This window comes from Nymphalis io, chromosome 16 (assembly GCF_905147045.1).
Source record: "Nymphalis io chromosome 16, ilAglIoxx1.1, whole genome shotgun sequence".
Classification (NCBI taxonomy): Eukaryota; Metazoa; Arthropoda; class Insecta; order Lepidoptera; family Nymphalidae; genus Nymphalis; species Nymphalis io.
The window spans coordinates 9,370,033-9,387,446 of NC_065903.1; the positions used below are offsets into that span (position 1 = coordinate 9,370,033).

At 32.0% G+C, this 17,414-nt stretch overlaps 2 protein-coding genes across 3 annotated transcripts in view; one reads left to right on the forward strand and one right to left on the reverse strand.

Moving 5' to 3' along the window:
• The window catches only part of LOC126774192 (sphingosine kinase 1-like), a 311,061-nt gene that overhangs the window by 128,468 nt on the left and 165,179 nt on the right, over window positions 1–17,414 (reverse strand). The gene's annotated exons all lie outside the window — the stretch shown is intronic.
• The window catches only part of LOC126774201 (cyclin-dependent kinase 14), a 74,097-nt gene that overhangs the window by 18,687 nt on the left and 37,996 nt on the right, over window positions 1–17,414 (forward strand). For both annotated transcript variants that reach the window (XM_050495609.1, XM_050495610.1), the window contains exon 2: window positions 5,585–5,671. In XM_050495609.1, the coding sequence (XP_050351566.1) occupies window positions 5,585–5,671 (87 nt within the window). The remainder of the gene's footprint in view (window positions 1–5,584; window positions 5,672–17,414) is intronic.

Consider the following 17,414-nt stretch of genomic DNA (forward strand, 5'->3'; position numbering starts at 1 on the left):
GGTGGACGAGCATATGGGCCACCTGATGGTAAGTGGTCACCAAACGCCCTTAGACATTGGCATTCTAAGAAATGTCAACCATCGCTAATAGCCAATGCGCCACCAACCTTGGGAACTAAGATTTTATGTCCCTTGTGCCTGTAATTACACTGGCTCACTCACCCTTCAAACCGGAACACAACAATATCAAGTATTGCTGTTTTGCGGTAGAATATCTGATGAGTGGGTGGTACCTACCCAGACGAGCTTGCACAAAGCCCTACCACCAGTAAATAATATACCATTTAAATATATATACCAGCTGTGATTTAATTGAGTTTATAATTAAAAATTCTGAAAATCGAATTGAGTATATCAGCTTGGCACAAAGCACTTACATTTAGCTGGATTAATGTCGAGTGGCGATGGTCGGCGTGGGCGAGACGAGAACATCGGGTTCATCGGACAATCCCGGTATGCGGAACTGGGTATCTGGTTCGTCTGCTCTCCAATTTATTGTCACCAGTGCACTTGACTGCAAGTAGGGCGCGAATGATTAATGTACACCGTAATAATGACAAAATTATTGTATGATTAGTTAATATTGGTTTATTCACAAAGGAACCATTTAAAAATACTCTTATTTTTATAATTACAAATATTAAAAATAATGTTTGTTGCTTGTACAATAGTGGTTTGGAAAGTTTTGTGATCATATTCAGGTCAAAAATAGTTTATCAATCATTCTAAACAAGTTCGGAGCATACGTGTGTGGTGAAATCCATTAAAAGTTTTCGATTTTGTTTCTCACAAACGGGATTCCATTCATCCTTGTTTAGTCTGCTCTTTTTCGACGATAATTTGTTTTCAGTTACAAGTTTTGGATCCCTAATCCAACTTTTTAAAATATATTGTATCGCAATAAACGAGAAATTCAAGCGTCGTAAATTAATTTGCATCGTAATGTAATTCAGCATTACGTCAATAAAGATTAAAGAACAAAGATTTGACGTCTGTAATAATTTCTATTTATAGAATCTGATATGTTAGACCTGTTTAATTTAAAAAAAAAACACGAAAAGCACATGAGTGCAAACGTATCTATGTGGTTAAAATAAAATCATAAATACCATTATTTATACATAAGATATTATGTGAATGGTATGTGTGCGCTTTAATTTTACTTAAATATAACAAAAATCCTATTACGCAATAGTACATTAAGTGGATAAAAAATTTACGAAGACCTTTACCTACGAATTTACCTAGTCATGAGTTGCTGTATTCGAGTATGTAGTGCGTTCTGTTTATTTGATACTAGCTTTCCTATCGATTTTGTTGGATTGGAATTATTCCTCTATATTTCATTCTTTTAAAGTTTAGTGTCATTATCCAGGATTTAATCTCTATACCTCTAAATAAATCGGTATAGCGGTTTTCCTGTTAAACATTTACATTCACATTTATAAATATGAAATTTTCTAAGTAGGTAAAAGCGTTATTACTATTTTGTATAAGTCCAAAAACTTAATAGCAGCGATTAATAAAGAAAAACTCATTAATTTATTTGAGGCTCGTCAAGCGAAAACCTTGCACGCACGTTACAGTCGGCCTTATTATACCTTTGATACTGAAAAAATAATAGAAATCGGTCGAAGCCTTCAAGCTATAAACTATACATACATACAGAAGTAAAAATATTCCAGTAAAAATATTGCAATAGATGTTCGAGAATTAAGTTTTCAACACGTGGTTTTAAGTGTGTTCGGTAAGACGTAACATCAGTGTAATCAACCTAAATTGGTTAATTTCATGTTTTACATCATTAATCATGGATTACGGTCTTAAATTGCCAGTTAAACCGTTTCCCGCGGGACGCGACGAGAGTATTACCATACGACCGCATTTATTACCTGAGTAAAAGAAACATGAGTATGCTAATTTACATATAAATATATATGTTTATACGTTCGTAAAATTAGAATATTATTTTATGTATTGTGTTGCAATGAGAACTATTCGAAGTACATTACGAAATAATTATTGATTCTATTTTCATCTCGATATATGTATAAATAATTAAATGCATTTTTGGAAGAGTATGAAAGTGTTTTCTCGTAACTTACAAAACGAAGAAATGTCAGTAAGAAAAAGGTTTTTGAACTAAAGACGACGTAAACTACCTGTACTGTATTATCATTTGTATTAAGTTCTCTAATTCGTAATACCGCTATTATTTCAAACAGAAAATTATACTTTTATATTACTATCATTAAATAAACATATAAAGTATTAGAAGTTACACGTTGTTAGCAATGTTTTAATTACATTTTTATCCTTTACACGGAAGAAACAAGATAACAAGGCCGTTATCACAGATACGGAAATGCATTCCTTTTGATATCGTGTTATCAATTAGCATTTAAAAATATTTTCTTGTTTAATATGTTGTGTATCTAATATAATAGCCGATTTTTTAAATGAGTTGATATGGCTCAGTGGTTTAAACACGTGAATCTTAATTGAAGATTGCGGGTATAAACCCATACAAGCACTACTGGACATTCAGGTGCTTAATTTGTTTTTATAATTCATCTCATGCTTGGTGGTAAAAGAAAATATCGCGTGGAAGCTTGCATGTATCGGATGTAAATCATGTGTATATCGATAAGGTGTCGATTATACATGCACTTATACTTTAATATCATAACTTTCTAATTTATTTAAATTTTGAGCTCTACCATCATAGACAGTTCACCTCGTGAGTTTTCGTGTGTGTAGAGCTTTCATAATTTTTAAAGTTTTGTCTATGTTTGTAAAATTGCAAATGGTGCTTCAAATGTAGGTCTCTGCCGCTTTTTAAAACCTCTCTAATATTTTAACTAAATAAAATTTTCCGTAAATTAAAACTAAAACCATAAAAATATGAATGGTACTTCATGAACGAGGTAAATAAAATACTTAATAATTAGTGGATTAAAAACGGGACATTTATATAAACTATTATAAGGAATTACATGATTTATTACGTTATAAGAACTGAGCACCAATTCACCAATTAAAATGGAGATGAGATTTATATACTCATACGTATATGTTTGTGCAGGCCCGTCGTGGTAGGTACCACCATCTTTTAATACTAATTGCTCTTTTGCCAAATAGTAATAATTTGTATTGCTGTGTTCCGGTTTAAAGGTTGATTGAGTCATAATTACGTCTTAGTTCCCAAGGTTTGCGACGCTTTGGCGGTAACGATGTTGACCACTTAGTATTAAGAGGTCCATTAGCCCGCCTTTCTATGATAAAGAAAAACACATGGTTTGATTTAGTTATTGTATATATTTTTTAAAATACTAAGATCAATACCTTATCATCATTATATATATAAAAATCATCAATCAAACCAAATTATTTTAAGTCCATGTTAATGTATAAAATGATGTAAAAAAAAAAAACAAATTTGGTCCTGTCGCTTTCCAGATTAGATAGCGTTGACATCGTGAATGTTTGTCAATGGTGGCCATGTTTGTGCAAGCCCTAGGCGTGTTGACAGACGCACTATACATTGACGCCGAATCCTATTCGAATGAAGCTAACATTCAATATTGAACTCTGCAATTTGGCTTTATGATTCCAACTCGCATCAACCAATCGATTTTATTGACGTCCAACACTTACAAATCGAAAAATTATCGGCCTTTCTAGGACAGCTCAGGTTATAATCAGACTGAATAAATATACATCGTTCTTCAAAATTATCTAGGCTATGTGTACTTTCATTTTAGACATCAGTTAATAAATGCATCTTTAGTTATTCTATTTAGCGTACAATCAATTGTAAATATTATATTTATTAAATAAGTTCTAATATTGGCAAACAATAATATATATAGTTTACGGGTTTAAATAGAACGAAAAGAAATTTTAATTTAAGTGTAGGTAAATAGTTTATCGTTTTCTGGGTCAGTGCAATCTAATTCAATGCAGTTTACTTGTGATAAGCTAGCCTCAATGAGTGCAGATTGCGGTTCGTCTCGCACTCGGCCGCGCGCCAAACTCAAGAAAACCAGTCGATCGGACCGAAACCGTTTTATCGTTTAATTGGCGTATTCCTCATTTTTTTTTTCATTGAGAGTTGTTTATGAGTTCGTTATTGCTTCCATCTGCGTCAACCCGGAATTATTTAGGTCATGTCGCAGGCCTTTTGAGGATCAGCTCGTCAGATTGGTCGATAAAAATTAAACGTCATACGCTCTGAGTGTTATCTTTTAATATTTCTTCTATCTTTTTATAGTGTAATCTTGCTTTATATTTGTCAGTAATATGGACAATTGAAATGGTCTCGTTGCATTCGTAGTTCGTATATCCAATGCATTTTTTTTATGAAACCTATGTAGGTGAAATTCAGTAGGAATAATCGCTCTACGTGGTATGGCGACACGATGTCGCCTGTGAGATACTCTTGGCAACCATTAGGATTTGTACGAACGATATCATTTTTGTGTTTTCAATTCTTTTGCTTTTAATTTATACTATATTTTATCAGTTGAAATAGAAACAAGAAATAGTCACATAGCCTGTTATGGGTTATACAATTATAATTAATTATATCTGCATATATTTTCTAAGTAATACATTTACTCTTTATGTAGATATTTTCGAAATTGGCAAAGATCAGAAGTAAAATATTTATTTTATGCGTTTGTTTACCTATTTCATGTATTTATTACTATTTTTATTGCAAATTATTTTATTTTAAATTTACATAATTTAAATTTAGGTTAAACATTTTACCGAATCTCATTTGACCCACTCAGAGAATTCTGAAATTTAATAGAAAATTTCTCAGCTTCTTTCAAATTGCTTTACTCCTGTAATTGGTCGTTTAATTTACGTTGACGTTACGAGTTTTTAGTGAAATGTTGTTGTTTTTTGAATTAGGTTTCATTAGCGAAACGAATTAAATGGGTCAGTAGCTAAGTATTCTTTTGAGTTAAAGTAACTTCATCTTGACTTCATAAATTTTTATATAATAAAAAGCAATGACTCTCTTCTGCTAAGTTAAGGCTTGGAGTTTTCTCCACCACGCGGTTCTAATATGGGTTTATTGAATATAAGGGTACGTATTTTTATTAGAAACGTCGTAAGGTTGCCTTCCACGGATCTCGAAATTAATTCCGAACACAAATAGTACATGCGAAAATTTAGTGGTGATTACCCGTATTTGCACCCTAGTTTCTCAGTGGAGATTTACTTGTTCCACAGGGTCATTTCGGTTTCAACCGTATTTCGTTATAAAGTCTTGCGTGTTTAAAATACTTTATATTATAAGGTTAATACACTTAATGATGACCACAAGGTTAGTGGAAATATAGAAATTGTAACTTAATATTCATTACAAGGTTCTATAGGCTATAATATTATTAGTAATATTCGGTCTTCGTACTTTTAAATCATTGAACTCGACTCCACTTGCCTTACTCGACGCCGATAGTAAAATACTACGAGTATTCATAAATAGTAAATTTTTTTGTGATTAACATATGAATATATAGTTGTGTGTATATAGTTGATATAGTTTTTATCAATATGTTTTTGTCCGCAGGCGTGACAATGAGAGAAAAAAGGGGAGGTGCTATGAGCAAAATGCAAAAGCTCAGGAAACGCCTATCCCTAAGCTTCGGTAGATTGTGTAAGTATATATTATATATTTTTGTTTAATTTTTCCTTATATTTATGAAAATAAAAAAGTGTTTTCCAATGAGAACTTTTTTTATTCAATAGTACATACATAACATTGAAAGTAATTACAATTTAAACTAATTAAATGGATGGGGACGTCGTCACGAAAGTTAATGTAGAAACGAAAATAACAATGACAATGAATGATGTATAAATAAGGAGGTTATTTTTGGACAGAATCAAAATATCAAATTCATTATGCTCTTATTTACACGCTACTGTTGGGCGTCGCCCACACAAATGTAAAGTATAATTTTATTTGTCTATGAATGTTATGTTAATGGAATAAATAACATTAAGAAATATCTTTATCATGAATTGTTGTTACTATAAAGTAAATATTAAATATAATGATTTGAATTTCATATTGCGTCTTATCTGTTCTAATAATATTTATTCAATTTGTCATATAGTTCTAAATTGTCTAGGAACTTGGATATTCTATATACTTGAGACCATGTTAAATATAAGTATAAAGCATTTACAGACATACCAACAATTTGTTACAGCTATTTTTATGTTTTAGCTATTATTGTATTAATGGAAATATAGTAATTGTAATTTTAAGATATATATACATATAAATTAAAGCACATTTTATATATTTTGAATGTGTAAGGACATTGCTTGCTATTCATCATTGCTGGAATGCTAAATAGCATAATGCTACCAATAATAATGGTTCAATATTATTTTATTTCGAAGATATTATATTTTATATACAAAATAACAAGCCTAATAATATTCACTTCAAATCTCTTACTATAATGTTATATAAAGTTTCCCACGACAATGCAAATTGTTAATTGTAAACGTTAGAAGCAGACAGCGTGGAAACGGGCTTTATTAACATAGCATTTGTCTCCATCCATCTCATCAACACACATTAGCTCAACAGTCACATAGACGCACGATAAACCTGATAGCGCATGCCAAATCGGACTATTGACGCACAAGGCGTAATCATATTTTGGCATTGATTACATACCTACTGGACTACATTTTTTTTTATATAAATATATGTAACAAGTATGGTAACCAGCAATTATATACAAGAAACGGTCATTTCTCTGAATCGGTTTATTAAGGATATTGAGGAATTTTTTGATAACAATACGAATACCTTCGCCTTAAAAAATAATTAACATAATGTTTATTCAGAGGTATTTATGTATTTTTGGGTCCTTTCAAATTGTCATGCTATAGGAATAAATTAAACATCAACCTACAACCATCTCGAAATGTTTCTACCGAGTAGAAACGGCATGAACTTACCCTTTTTAAATATGGCGCTTTTTGTCACCTACATACTGTATTGTATTGTGTGATAAGCGTTATGTAGTACAATTTTTTTTTAATGTTTTTAATTTATCAATTTGACCATTTTTACTACCTCGCCTTCTTAAAAATATAAAAATTTGATGCATTCCATAAACGGTGTATATAAGTTAATGGTAATAAACATGTTACTGAATCAATTTAACACAATATTAGCGTCCATAGAAATTTTTATTTTGTAGTTCTTACTTGTAATACATAGGATATAAATAAATTATCATAGCAAAAGTATTGTTACAATTATTAACTACTATTATATTTGTCATCCGCGGCTTCATCCACGTGTTGGTTAGTATGACATACGGGCAGACATAGTCACTTTCTCGTGTATAATGTTGGTAGATCATTCGTTCTATTAAGAAATTATCGTCGTACTGACAAAATTCGGTCACAGCAATCAATCCCAATGACTACCCAAGAAAGAAATTTGCTACTCTATGACCTCGTAGACCAATGGAATGGCAATCGGAATGGAGAGAGATCATCATTTCTTGAATCCGTGGCAAAGAAGAATATACTTAGAAGAATTGTTTACTTTTAATACCATTATAAACTTTGAAAGTAACCATTCATTTTCAGGCCTTTTTACTGAAATGTCATTCGTATTTCCTTCAATAATGGCGCCCTACATTATGATTATATGACACTTTCGTGCGACCTAGTATCGAATAAAATACTCTGTTTACGACTGTCCTGGGTACGCGTGGCATGCAGTAAATTCTTGTTATGAAACATGTGTGCGTATATATTTAGAAGGCCACGTATACCACTCATTGGATGCAGTGTACCATTTAAAGATAAAATGTTTATTTTTACAACATACGAACCATGCTTTCGAGTACCAATCAAGTGAAGAGGTTTTGGAGATTTGCCCGTCGTAATTCTTTAATACACATGTGTAATAACAGTAAGTTGCGCGAGGTATTCGATGCTCGCATATGAAAGGCTGAAATAAATAAATATGGACTGTAATAAAACCTAAACGCCGCTTAAATTGTACGTAAATGAGCAACGTAAATTTTAAAAATGATTTTGAATGTATATTACCATGATGGAATTATTAACTTGTGCTTTTTATTGTGCTTAAATATTATTTTTAAATTGTGCCTAACCTCATTTAAACGATTATTATTCATGAAATAATAATTAAAGCAGATATTGCACTTAGTTTTCTAGATATGATTTCCAAAAAATAACTGCTACTAAATTTTAATTTATTACCGTTATTTAAGCCGAGATCATCCACTGGGTAGAGAACGTTGATCTCGTATAAAGGTCGCGGGTTCATTTTATGCATTACTGAGTTTTTGTGGGGGTTAAATTTCTCTTTACAATTCATTTATTTTTTTGATATTATATTCGGGATTTAACGGCGATCAAACCTTTATGAACTATTATATTTATACATATAAATATTATATCGCGATAGTATTCATCTATAGTTTAATAGTAAAGGGTACTTTTTGAGCAAACATACATTGTAGCATAAAGGATTTGACACATCATATGTATAATCTGTATGAAAGTAGAGACCTGAATTAAGATTAATATATATTATTCACGGACAGTCGCTTAACGCTATTACAATAAGCAATAAAGTAATTTCTTTTTCCACAAATCGATGTCCATTGCTTCATTTGTTTTAACCTTCATGCCGACACTTTCCTTTGTTTATTTAGCCGTTTCCATAATCCCTGATGATTCTCTCCCCTCGATGAAGCTATTTTCCTTAAAGGGCCGTTTGCCTCGTAAAGATTTAAACACGTCTTTATCGTATTTGAAACTGCTTTTTTTCTATTGCAAATCGTTTCGTATTTTAGACAGCAATGGGTTTGGAATTTAAATGTTTTTATGTAGCCATAAAATGTACCATTTTCATTAAGTTTATACATTTATTGTAGTATAATAAAGCGTTTATTACAAAATGATTATTTTGTAGGGATTTATTTATATGAATAAAACTACAGATCAATTAAATATACTAAAAACTTTATTTTGGTTTTAATTTAATAATCTTTATTATATTAAAATAAGAAATTACAGTTTTTAACAAAAGTTATTGACGAACTTTTAAGTTAATGATTTAGCGTATTCTCGTGTCAATATCGCTTTGTTCAACCAAAAATTTGGTATAATCGCACGTATCACAAACACGATATCAACGCATGGAATGAACTCGCAATTAACTCAAATATTCCGAAATATCGCAATATTAGAGCAATAAAATATGGACGTTCAGCGCAAATATTTTTCTTATTTGACTCCGATTTTTACATGTAACTGATAAATAGACGGTAGCACGTATTTGTTTTTGCTATATATGTGTATAAGAAGCGAATATAAAATACGTGAACAAGTGTAGTTATAAATTATGACTGAATGTGAAAACGGATATCGTCTCCATCAGGAGGTTGGTCAACTCCTCGTCAGACTGCTATAATAAAAAAAATATATGACCGAAAAGGTGCTTCTTGCTCACAATGCTAGTTCATATACATATAAAAGACTCATCTCATCTCTCTAATATATATTATACTCTTTACAAATGAACTGTATTACTTCTTACGATATCGGATAAAGAAGCCTTATCATGATTAATAGTTTATTAAAATAGCCCACACTATTGATAACATATTGCCTATAATAACATTGAGTTAACTTTGTTTCTTAAAAAAACCAAAAATCTATTTAACGCTTTTAAAATAAAGTCGAAAATTGAAGGCATATTTTCAAATATTGTTCGTTTAATACGATTCTTTGCACTATAGTAAGAGATACGAGCTATAAATCATGTCATGTTTACGAGTATACAAGAGTGAGAGGCGCCGAAAATTGTTTAAAAATTATGTTCAAAGAAAAATATGGGTTGATAGATTAAGGTTATGTAGATCGTTCTTTGTGTTTCGCAGAATGTAGATAATAGTGTCAAGATGTGTAGCTGTAATGATTGGCATATCATTTTTACAAATTAAACTAGCATTAACCGCCGTGTCGTTGCTCGCGACGTAAAAATAAACACATTATTAGCTATTAAAAAACTATTAAACAAATTATATTTATATTTTATTTGTCAAGGTGTGCTAAGAATAATGACGATTTGAACATGCGGATTCGAAGTTGTTCAAGATTGAGAGCAACGACCTCTTAAAATCAAAATTACGTAAAAAATCTTTTTCAGTGTGTGTCTACATTACGGAACGAAGGTTTCCTTAAAATGTCAAGTATATGTATATCTTATATGGCTTGGCCTATTATTTAATAGTTAATCATATATATGTATATAGATTAAGACTTACTATATTTAATACTACACCCCTCCCGATTTCAACGGAGTCCTAAGCCGAGGTCCGGCCTCACAAGAGGCGCCCTTAGGACGTCCGACTCTCTTGAGCCCTGTGTGGCTCCCAACATCCGGCTGAGTTCAACTCGCCCATCCCGCCCGGTGACGCTGTAGAGGCCAGTAAGGCCAACAGTACTACACAATTCGAAAAAAAAAAAAATTAATACTACAACTAATTTATTAAATAATTAATTATAATCTGTAGCGTTAATTATGAACGATAGTTAATATTGTATGTAATGTTTTGATGTAATTATTACTAACTGAATAATATATTTAATTCCAGCAGACGTATAGAATACTCCTACTTGTATATTGATATTTAATGCAGTTTTACCACACAGATTTAGAATTATACTTTCGATAAATATATTTATAAGTTATCTTTATAACAACAGTAAATAGTTAATGTTTGTTTTGTCACGGTAGGAAGTGATTCATCGATTAAACGGGGCGGCTGCTGTCCTCTTTGATTAAATCTTATCAGTCACTCACTTCACAGCGAAGTACCGGACGATGATTAAGCTTTAGTTACAAGAAATTGCATTCAAAAAGTACTTCCGTTTCTACAATACTACCTTAGCTATAGCTGTATTTATCTACAATTATGAGCATGTCTTAGAAGTGGTCCGATTTTTCTTTGAAATTTGTTATAATTTTTATTTTGGAACTTCCTGCTTCCCCCATCCTTCTTAAGTCCACGCGCTGGTTCTCGATGTCACCGCCTAACTGTGACATCAATTCCATCGCGAACAAAGAAATTTGGCAACTCCTTTCTTTGTCGCACTTCCAAAAAATGGAATTCCTTACCAGCTCACGTGTTCCCCTCCTATTACAACCTGGGTTCGGCTAGTGCAGAACGTTTTTCGCGTTTGTACTGGCCGTCATCGCGTTTGGATTCTACTACCACTTACCATCAGGTGGAGTAGAGTCATTTGCCCTCCGGCGAATATAAAAAAAAAACTTGAAATTAAATATTACTGCAATAACAGTTATAATCATAATAATAAACCGTATTTAGGTTTTTTTTTAAATAGTATGTAAGATGTTTGTGTGTAGAATATAACGCGACTGAAATGATAAGGCACAAGACCGAAAAGCTTTACGTTCTTTCAGAGGCACGGGACTCTAACGCTGCTAATTTATTAACCTCGGACTTTAATGAGAATTGCTGGAAAGAAAAATCCAATAATTTGTTATTGCGCAGACCCGAGATTTGAAGTGGGTCCTCAGAATCGCTCTTATGTGCTAGCTCTAGCTCGATGAGGCAGTCGTTATTATAATAATTAAAAAGATACTTGATTATAAATAAAAATTCTAAAACTTAAGTATTTAAACTATTAATCTTGATGTACATAGATTGTATAAATTGTAAGCCAAAAATAGCTTGAAAATAATAAAAATCCTGTAAAAGTACTCTCCAATCTGCAAGGGAACGGCATTATTGATAAAATTCTATATCCTTTCTTTTAACAGTAAATGAAAAATTATACTGGATTTAAATAAATATCAAATATTATTTGTGAAAACAGTAAATTGTACCAAAGAAAATGCGCTTTAAAAGCGGAGTTGTGATTATTGTAATTATACTGCAAAGTAATAAAATGAGGAAGAATATATCCAGCTTGTATCGTACAAGCTGGATATATTCTTTAATTTAATTAATGTAACCATATGAATACATGACGGTTTGCCATAATTTTGGTCTTTTCAATGTTCATCCCGAGACCTACTTGTCTTGAAGAATCGCTCAGGCTGTTTAGCATCTCTTCCAAATCCTGCAGAGTCTCCGCCGTGATGACAATGTCGTCGGCAAATCGCAGATGTGTAATGTGTTGGCCATTTATATTAATGCCGCGTCCGTTCCAATCGAGCGTCTTGAAGACGTCCTCCAATGCATTGTCATGTATCCCCGAGACCAGTGGTCGTAAATGGCTCTCCACTTGAAGTTGTGCAGGAATATATCTACCTGGGCCAAACTATACAACTTGGCCAGCACAACTTTGAGAAGGAGGCTAAAAGAAGAATACGTTTGGGCAGGGCGGCATTCGGGAGGTTACGTCATATTTTTGAATCGTCGATCCCACAGTCGCTTAAGACCAGGGTCTTCAATCAGTGCGTCCTACCTGTAATGACTTACGGTGCCGAAACGTGGACACTTACCGTAGGACTGGTCCACCAATTTAGAGTCGCTCAGCGAGAAATGGAACGCGCGATGCTTGGGGTTTCTCTGGCAGATAGAATCCGAAATGAGGACATTCGCCAGAGAACTAAAGTCACCGACATCGCGCTTAGAATTAGCTCGCTGAAGTGGAAGTGGGCTGGTCATGTCTCCAGGCGCATTGATGGCCGATGGAGCCGACACGTGTTGGAGTGGAGACCACGCTTAGGCAAACGTAGTGTAGGACGCCCCGTGACAAGATGGGCCGACGATTTAAAAAAGGTGGCAGGTTCGGGATGGATGCGGACTGCCCAAGATCGGGATGGTTGGCGTTCTATGGGGGAGGCTTTCGTCCAGCAGTGGACGGCAAAAGGCTGGAAAAAAAAACATATGAAACATAAAACACGAAGCATTTATGCTTCATTTATTTAGCTGTCATTAATATTAAATTAAATAAACTTAATCCATTTCATCCATTGGAATTTACGAAAAACGCTCATACTTTTTTGATAGTTAAAACTAATAATCCATTATATTAGTTCTCTCTTTAAATTTTACTTTTATTTTTTGCTTTTTATTTATCAATTTTTTTATAGTTTAGCGTCATTAAGGGTCATCGCGCATTACACGGCCACTACTAAAGATATTTACGGCGTGCACTTCCGTGACATCCCAACCATATCACAAATATCTTCTAGTAATTATCATTACATACAATAAAATAACAACAACACAAACAAAGACAACAACTTGATTTAAAATTGATAAACTCGATAATAAAGAACTTATGTTTATTAAGATTATAATCTATGGAAGCTTTTCGTGCTACGATGCAGTTAATCTGTTTATTTGGATCAACAACTCAATGACCTTCTCCGAACAGTTGTTTATAAATCATTTATGCGTAGAGTTCAGTACCCGCTCTCTACGTGTGGCTTACCACAATGTTTCGATTTATACATTACAATGGCTCAAATTAATTCTAAGATAATTATTATTAAGCAAATATTGTAAGTTGTAGTATAAAGCTGTTGAATATAAATTATATGAATTATAAAATACAATTAAGTCAGGAAATTAAGCTTCGATTTTTATACATCTGTATTAATAAATATTTAATAAAAGTTATAAGACGTGAGATAATAATTTGACAGTTATCTTCTAAAAGGATTAGTGAAAAGATAAACTGTTGTATTTATGTGAATCAAGTTAATAATATGCCTTAAACAAGATGAGAAACTACAAATATTAGACTTAACTAAGTTTTACTTTTTAAAGGTTTATTGTCAATTCAAATTCATGAGGTTTATTTTGCAACTCATATAAAATATGTTCATGAGCTTAATATCCATAAAAATCAAGATTACTTAAAAATGTCGAATATATAATCATTTATCTAAATAATTAGTTTGATAAAAAATATAACAAATATAATGAAACAGCATTTTGATGCTGGTATTTGTAAATAAAAACACTTTTCTTTCATTGACTTTGGTCAGTCAAATATGTAATTGACAGCGTCACGTATACGTTACGTAAAACAGATAACGCGTGCCACTATCGTGCGTTGAAACGGTTTCACGTTATGATATCGCATACAATAGTTATTTACTACGAGGGAACGCGATTACATCAATCGTTTACGCCGTTTATAAGTTGTTACGCGGTTTGTTTACGGATCGCTTGAGTGCCGAACGTTGAAAAGGTTCGACTGACATTGTTTTCATTAAAACAATAAATACTTCGCTGTAATAAAGTTCGTTGTTTAGTGCAGCGAGTTTCTATTATGTCGCTCTTGCTTTTGTCGTTCTAGTTTTTTGCTTAGTTTTTTTTTTTCGTTTAATAGAAAAACGCACTAATTGTTAGGTATAGGGGCCCTCTTGTTTACAGCTTAAGTATTGCATCACGCTTGCTCGTGTACACAATATTGGAAATCTATTGAAGCACTGTTTTGTCATCAGCTACTTAATCTCAAAATAAAATATGTCATATTATTAAAACACAATAAAAAAACTCATTTACATTAAAATATTGTACTATATTAACTTAGAGCTTAAGCTAGTCACATTATATGCTAAAATGTTTTTAAATTGATATGGCATCACATAAAAGGCATCAAAACAGTACTGTGAATCACAATTGTTATTGAAATAATAACACGACATATTCACATCACGGTCATCTTAGCATAATATCACAATACATAATGAATTCATATCTTTGTTTTAGCTTAACAATATAATAAAATATTTACGGCTGATTTTTAAAAGGCTAATTAGTAGATCGTCTAATCGTTGCTAACTGAAATCAACGTAATAATTATTAGATTTAGCATTAAGAAATAAATTAGCTTTTTGGTTATCAAAAATGCACTATTCGATCGAATATAAATACTCGTACTATTTTAATATGAGAATGGGATAACAAACTTATTAAGGACAATTATTGTTTACTAAAAATATATTTTGTTTCTTGTCATATATAAAGTCTTTAGTTTTATAATAATGTTTCTAAAGATATTTTGGAATTGAACTATTGATATTTTCATCGTTTCTACACCCCTCAACCATTTACTCACCTGTGTAATTTACCCACTTTCATATTGATACATTTATTTTTAAATTCTTGAAACTTGTAACATCGAAAATATATTTATCAAATTGTTGAAAATATTATGTAATAACTGCGCTATTAGCAAATCCGTTATTTGGAAATACATAAATGTTGACTTCATAAGTGATTATTATTATTTAATGATTTTGTTGAAGAAATATATACTTTTAAAAACCGGTAAATTTTTGCACATGCAATACTAAATAGCCGCTGCATGATAATTACTTTAATTATATTAATTATACAGATTGTGTTCATATTATTTATTTAAAAAATATACTGATTTTAATCAAATTATAATTAATTAAGTCACTACTATTGTTTATAAACCTCGTTGGTATTATTTTTAAGGATTCAATACATGTTATAATACTGGCCTTTTGATACTGAAAATTCCTTGACATAAATGTTTTGTACTGGCCCGACTTGAGGCTCGAACCAAAGACCTCGTGATATTCAGTCGTACAAATTAACCACTAGAAAAGAGGCACGAGGCAGTCAAATAATAATTAATTGTTAGCGTTATATTTGTTAATTGTTGCTACGCCGGAAGAATTAACTTTTAATTGTTTATTATCTCACGATGTAGGTGTAACCTTCAAGGTATGAATCAGCTAAATACAACTGTGACTCACAAAGACCGTATGAGGAACCGTCTTGTCAATACTATTCAGATTTTATAGTGGTATGTTATAGACAGTTAATGTTGACTTGTAATGTTTTAAACTATTTCCTGCTGAATCCGTCATAAGTAAATCATAACTGTTCGTAATTGCGCTCAAGGTAAAATATATTTCAAAAATAAAATCGCATCGTAAAAGTCTATGTTTTCCTTAAACTACACATACGTATAACTATATATTTTCAACAATTTGATAAATATATTTTCGATGTTACAAGTTTCAAGAATTTAAAAATAAATGTATCATTATGAAAGTGGGTTAATTACACAGGTGAGTAAATGGTTGGGAGGTGTAGAAACGATGAAAATATAAATAGTTCAATTCCAAAATATCTAAATATTAAAGGGATATCGCGCTGATAAATTATTATAAACGTACTTGAAATGTGAAGTAGACCTTAGCTTCGTAATGTATAGACGCTCTTATAAAGGATCTTATTTGGAGATGCATCCAGCCGATCTGTTGTGTTATTATTTATGCGTTTTTATGTAAGACAAACGTGTCGCGTTGCATGCATTAATATATGTATTTATTTTAAGTTTCCATAAGCAAAACCGCGACACCAAAATTGATTTAGAAGTTATAATTCAACGACATACTATTTATAAACGAATATGTTGTAACACCAAAAACCCTGACACGATAGCAGAATCGGTGTCTTCCGGCACGCGTCACAGGGGTTCAACATCTCCATTATCTAGCTGTTGATTGATAGCAGACTTCCGTGTATTCACGAATAAATGCCCCGCCAGTTTTGATACCCATCACCGTTTAAACTTGATACAAATCTCTAAACGCATACACAAAGTCACCATATCATGTTTATTATTTATTAAAATATTTCTTTATGTTTCATCGCCAGTAACATGAAATAATACTGTCTAAAACATTTCGACGTAACTTTAAAGATTTTTTTATTTAATAAACGCCCTAGCGCGGGTGTGTTGAGTCATTCGACCGGCAGGAACATTGCATTGTTTCCCTACAACGCAGCCATGAAATCTGGAAGGCCTTTTGTAGACTCCCCATTGTTTAACTAACACAAACAAAGGCAACAGCTTTTTTACAATTAAACAAATTCTTGATGGTTTAACTCGCTCGTTTGCTGGTTTAAAACGATGTCCTTAGCGATAGGTACATATGAATATGCTCCTAATGTTGTTTTAATAGATTCCACATGTTTACCTTTGTAGCTTCAATTATTTGTTACTTAACGTACGTTATGCAAGCTTCGTTGTTACGCCCTGAGTTACCGAGCACCGGCTCTTGCACTGTTTTATTGATCAAATCATTTTACGTTTATGCATGTGTGTGTCATAATAGTACAGCGTCGTCTCGTTATTTCCTTGTGATTTTTTTGATGTTGTTTGTAGAATAAATACATTTAGGTTAGTGCTTATTTTAATACATTATACTGACCGATTACTTGAACTATAGCGTAAATAAAAATATAAATTTTCTTAAGTATAATAAAAACATATTTGTCCGAAGTTGTTAAATAATTTTCCAATTATTTTAAGTAAGCTGTATGCACAGAATGTGGCTTTTCTATATTTCT